This window comes from Orycteropus afer, unplaced genomic scaffold, assembly GCF_000298275.1.
Source record: "Orycteropus afer afer isolate SDZICR_OR568_19922 unplaced genomic scaffold, OryAfe1.0 scaffold00359, whole genome shotgun sequence".
Lineage (NCBI taxonomy): Eukaryota > Metazoa > Chordata > Mammalia > Tubulidentata > Orycteropodidae > Orycteropus > Orycteropus afer.
Genome location: NW_006921946.1, coordinates 1,717,551 through 1,723,243, shown reverse-complemented (window position 1 = coordinate 1,723,243; position 5,693 = coordinate 1,717,551). Strand labels below are relative to the sequence as shown.

At 40.2% G+C, this 5,693-nt stretch overlaps 1 protein-coding gene across 1 annotated transcript in view; it reads left to right on the top strand.

Annotated features, from left to right (window-relative positions):
* CPED1 (cadherin like and PC-esterase domain containing 1) overlaps positions 1 to 5,693 on the top strand; it is a 386,749-nt gene that overhangs the window by 360,072 nt on the left and 20,984 nt on the right. The window contains exon 21 of the mRNA XM_007952817.1: positions 264 to 410. Coding sequence (XP_007951008.1) covers positions 264 to 410 — 147 coding nt within the window. The remainder of the gene's footprint in view (positions 1 to 263; positions 411 to 5,693) is intronic.

The following is a 5,693-nucleotide window of genomic DNA, read 5'->3' as shown; positions in this document are numbered from 1 at the left end:
TTAATCAAAGGAAATGCTCAAAACTGTATGTCACTAAACATATTTATATGTTGCTGTTTTATATATACATATATATTTATGTTTCCATTTTGAGTAAAAAAAAAAAAAGTTAGAACACATCTTTAAGAAATTTGTGTGAAATTAATTATCTCACAATATGACCAGTCTTTCTAAAAGACCTGATATTTATACGTCTTCCTAAATTAAGTCATAAAACAATCCTCTGTTAATAAAAGTCTTCCTTCTTTGGCTTTACAATACAGAGTGAAGTGCAGAACTTAGGGAAGGAGAATTTGATTATTCTGGATGCTGCAAAGAAGTATGGCTATGAAGTGGTTGATACCTTCACTGTAACAATGGGACGGTACAAAGAGTTCCTGCAGGGGAAATGTGGATGTCATTTCCATGAGGTACTTATGCTGGTGCTCTGATTTTTGTAGCTTTCAATTTTTAAAATTTCTCCTTGGGCCTTTAATTGCATTGACAGTGTTATTTTGCATGAGAAAGCTGTGTCACGAGGAGATGAAATTATGTGTTCAGCATCACTCAGCCCACGTAGGTGGCAATCATAATAGTATTGCTGCAGTTAGTTGCCTCTTAGTTGGCTCAGACTCACGGCTACCTTATGGACAACAGGATGAAGCTGGCTGATGCTGCTCCATCTTCCCAATTGTTGGTGTGTCTGAGTCTATTGTTTTTATTGTGTCAATCCATCTCCACAAAGGCTTCCCTTATCTTCGCCAGCCCTTCACTTTACCAAATATGACGTCCTTTCCTTGCAATGGGTCTTTCATGGTGACGTCCAAAGTCAGCAAGCCATCGTCAGGGCTCCAGAACATTTCAAGAAGAAAGACCTGCTGATAGACTTCTGAAAATTAGCCAATGGAAATCTTATGGGAACACAACAGTAGGGCATACAACATGAGTGTTTTTTAAAAAACAAAACATTGTCTATATGGACACTTCAAAACTAGAATAGAATGTCTTCCTTGAACCTTGTGTTCTTTTCAGATCTATTTATATGGGACCAATCTGACAACATCAAGATTAGATAGAAACTTAGGGAACAGTGAGTTTATGTTAATGGGGAGGAATAATTTGGAGAAGGAGGGTGAGAATGGTTGCACAACTCAAAGAATGCAATCAGTGTCATGAAATTGCATATGTAACAATTATTGAATTGTGTATGTTCTCCTCTGTGTATTCTCAACAAAAATCAATTGTAAAAAGCAACACCAAAAACACTAGGATCACTGGTCAGCACCAATAGGAAGAGCAGGACGGAGAGCACGTGCCTTCTCTGACAGATCACGACTTCCTGCGGGAAATTTCAGCAAAGGAGGTAGAAAACCTCTTTCAGTTGAGGCAGTCTTAAATCAAGTTAATTTAATGTGCAAACCTAATGAATGAGCTTCCTCCATTAGTTTATTCCATGCATACTGGAAGGCCTGTCTTTGAGTAACTCCCCCCCTCCAGTAGTGGAAACAATTTGGTTTTGACCAATAATTAAATAAAGGAACTCTAGTAGCATAGTGCCTAAGGCAATTGACTGCTAACCAGAAGGCTGGCAATTCAAACCCACCAGCCACTCCTCGGAAGGAAGGTTGGGTGATCTACTTCTGTAGTGATACCACCTCGGAAACCCAAGGAGGGGTTGCTATGAGTCAGGTCCGACTTGAAGGCAGTGAGGTTATTCTTATTCTTATTATTATTTAATTAAATAGGCTTAACAGTAGTGTAATGCCCAAGGCACTTGACTGCTAACCAGAAAGCTGGTGGTTCAAACCCACCAGCTACTCCTTGGAATGAAGACTGGACAATCTACTTCCATAGTGATACTGCCTCAGAAACCCAAGGAGGAGTCACTATGAGTCGGGTCCTACTTGATAGCACCTAACAACAACAACAAACTGATAAGGTGATAGCAGAAAACAATTTTCTCCTTTTTTCTATCTTTTCAAATCCCTCTATGGATTATTGCTTCCCTACCTCTTGAATAAAATCTTGGGCACATCCCTTAACTTTAAAATCACTTTCAGATAATAAGAAGAGTATCATTTCAACAGTAAAACTGCCCAGTCCTATATCATAACAATGTGAGCCATTCCTTCCCACCAGCTCGGCCTGCCTCAGACTCAGAAGCTGGAAATATGGGAGAGGACATGGAGGACTTCTTTCCTATTTCTTCATCTTGCTTTGCTACACTTCTTCCACCTCCTTCTGCATTGACTTGAGAAGAAAGGAGATATTAAAGACAAGGTCTTACTTATTTGGCACAGGTGTAATCCAGAGATGTGCTTTCTGGGCATAGAATGCTAATTCCTTTTTAGGGTGCCCCTGTGGGATTTTTTTAAAGATATCTCACTTGGGCCCTCTCTCTACACCTCCCTTGATAGAGGCAATATCATCCTTGATATTGAAGAAACACTCATGCATCTTTGCTCTGCCTTTTCAGCAAATACACTTAGCACCCTCTCACTCTCTTTCTCTTACTCCCACTCTTTCACTGTCTCTCTGCTTCCTTAAACCTTATCCATGGTCACAGAGTATCATACCAGTTCTTATGCTTCCAAAACCCCAAATAGCACATGTCCAGTTCTTCAAGTTGGTCTCTGGAAGCTCCCTCTTCGCAGGCTTAAAACAAGGGTAAAGCAGCTCCCTAAGACAGAAGACAACCCCAAGACATTTGGAAATTTTCTCACGTTGAAATTCTTTGTCTCCTAACTCTTTTGATGAGACAATGGTTTGCAAAACTGGACTTTGTACACACTTTTGCAAATCTTGAAAAAGTGATCCAGACATTGCTTTGGAATGTGAGGTTACTTAACTACTGTTGTTTAGCTCTAGGTTTCAGAAGTTTCGGTTGAAAGTGAGATAGAGTCTCATTTCATCATCCTGTCAAATGCTGATTCATTCATTCTTGCCTGCTTGGCCCTCTCTGTAATCCAAGATGCACTCATTTGTGCCTTGGACAGTGAAGGCACAACTAAAGCTTCCTTTGGATCCTGTTTCTCAGTCCTCTGCTGACGGTCGGAATCCATCTTGGTCCCCAGGTTCTTGTAAATACTCAAAAAAGATTTTGATGCTACATTTGTTCTTCTGTATGAGCTATGGATGGATTTATATTATCTCCTTAAAACCAATTGGACTGCATCTTAGACAGTGAGAGCCCACAGCCACAAGAGAGGGCACAGTCGGCATGGTATTGTAAATTTCTGTCCTAGCAGCTTGAAAGCTGGCCATGGTATTGCACAACAGATTTTAAACTGCACAATTCTGTGTCTCTGCTTATATCACTATTAGAGTTCCTATCTAATTTGCAAGGAGTCAAGACTTAGAAACACAAACATGGGGGGCCTCAAGAGTTAGAAACAATGAGCTGAGCCAGCTCAGAGCTACAATTGGCCACAAAAGCAAAAAGGCTGCCAACACCATGGAAAATGGGACTTTGAGACACATTGTAGAGACTGCTTTTTGCCTCTTTTGGGAAAGGTTGGTTACTTGGTTGGTTGGCTGGTTGATTTGTTTATCCTTCTATTTCTATATAGAATGTCTTCAACTGGCATTTTTGGGAGAGGAGTTCTGTTTTTCTTTTTTAGCTTTTGTAGTTCTGCAAGTCGTTGAAAGAGATGTTCTCCCACAACTTCTAGCATGGCTCCAATTAAAAACACAAGATGTCCTTCCCACATGATTACTTTACACGGATCTCCTTCCACAGCATCAATCACAGTATTTGAGAAGTGTGCGCGCACACACACACACACACACACAGCCTTAGAACCATCAGACCTGATCATTCACTTTTAATTCCTACTAATTAAATTTTTTAAAAAAATCCTTATTTTGCATAATAATGATTTAAGCATGTCAGGTGAAACAATGGCATTTTTTTGGTTTTATGAATTTAGCGTATGATTACCATGTGCAATTTACCTTTTCCTAACGCTGTTGTGAATGTGTGCTGTCTTGATGGCAGGCTCCCGCACATGATGTCAGTTGCTTCAGCAGCAGTGGTACCGATTTTGAAGTTTTCCTGTTTGAACTGAAATGTGCTTCTGAGAGCGTTTGCCTTTCCAGTTCCAGAGTTGAGAAGATCATTTTTTCTCAACTCCCTCCCTTCCTCACAAACTCTCTAAACCCACTCATCACTTAGGCATAATTGTTGCTTCACCCTTGAACAATTTGTGCGACTTGTACCCAGAGGCATATCTTCAGAAAATAAGGCCTATGGTGATTGGTTCTAAATGGCTGACTGATCTCTCACAGTTGGTGATGGAGACTTCGCTAAAGAGTAGAAACTGCTCATTGGTGCCCCTCTCCAAGGAGCCCAGGTGTGTGCTAGACCTGCCATAACCTAGACATGCCTCTGGAAAAAGCCCTGATGGTATAGTGGTTAAAGTGCTTGGCTACTAACTGAAAGGTTGGTAGTTGGAATCCACCAGCCACCCTTTGGGAGAAAGATGGGACAACTGTAAAGATTTACAGCCTTGAAAACCCTATGGGACAGTTGTACTCTGTCCTATAAGGTTGTTATGGTTGGAATAATCTTGACGGCAGTGGGATTGAGTTGGGTTGTGCCTCTGGAAGTCTCTAGTGCTGACACTGATGTTTTTATAATCTTTCTAAACCACCACCCAACATCTTAAATTCCTGTTAGCTTATTTTAAACAATCAAGAAAATGTAAAACTCCTTGTACAGGATGTTTTGATGACAAATGTAGCAAGCCAGGGAAAAGTTGATTACTGGTATCATGCGAAACATATTAAAGTGTAGAAATCGTGCTGATGACCATTTTTCCCTCTTTGCTCATCCTCTGAGCCTGGCAAGGAAAGTTTGCTATAAAATAATAACAGTATGGGATCAGCTGTTTAGAACCATAAGAATTTTGGTTTGACGGCCGAAGTATAGGGTGTTAAACCATTCCCACACCAGATTCATAGGTAACTGAGAAGGATCAATATAGTGAGCAGAGTAGTAAGACCTTCATGTTTGCACTTTGGTTTGTGGTCAGATTCTGTCATAGACATAACAAACCTACTTCAGTGAGATCCTATTCCATAGGTGAGAGTAGGGTCTCAGACTGTCCCATTCATCTCTCAGGGCACCAAGAGAGAATGTCTCACCACCACAAATCGATAAACAGTTTCTCAGATGGTGTGCATCAGTTTTGACTAAATTCTTTCTTCTGATTAGAAAAACAGGTGTCTCTCTTTATGAATGGAAATGGAATATTGATTTCCCAATACTTATTCTTAGGATCTCAGGATCCAGGATCCAGCTCTTGCCTAAGAGAGGTGTTGGATGGTACTTACAGTGATGTGGCAAACATCCTCTAGGAACAAGCTGAAACTTGGGAAGGGTGCAATAACATGATCTGCCCAAAACTGGCTGCAGGAGGGTGCAACCCACAAACAATTATTGTTTGATGCTTAAATAGTCCAATCAGTTGTAGGAACCTTATATAACACCTCTGTTTTATGGAAGAAGTAGCTACAGCTTTTAACTTAAGTCAACAAACACCCTGAAGCACAACTGCCGGGCACTACAATTAGCAGGTAGTCTTTGATTCTGGCACCAAACAAAGAAGAAAGAAGGGAGTTTCAGTTCTTTGTCAGACATTATTTCCCTGATCTTTATTTTATGCTCTCTTCATCATTTAATCTTGATTAAATTAAAAAAAAAAAAAAAAAAA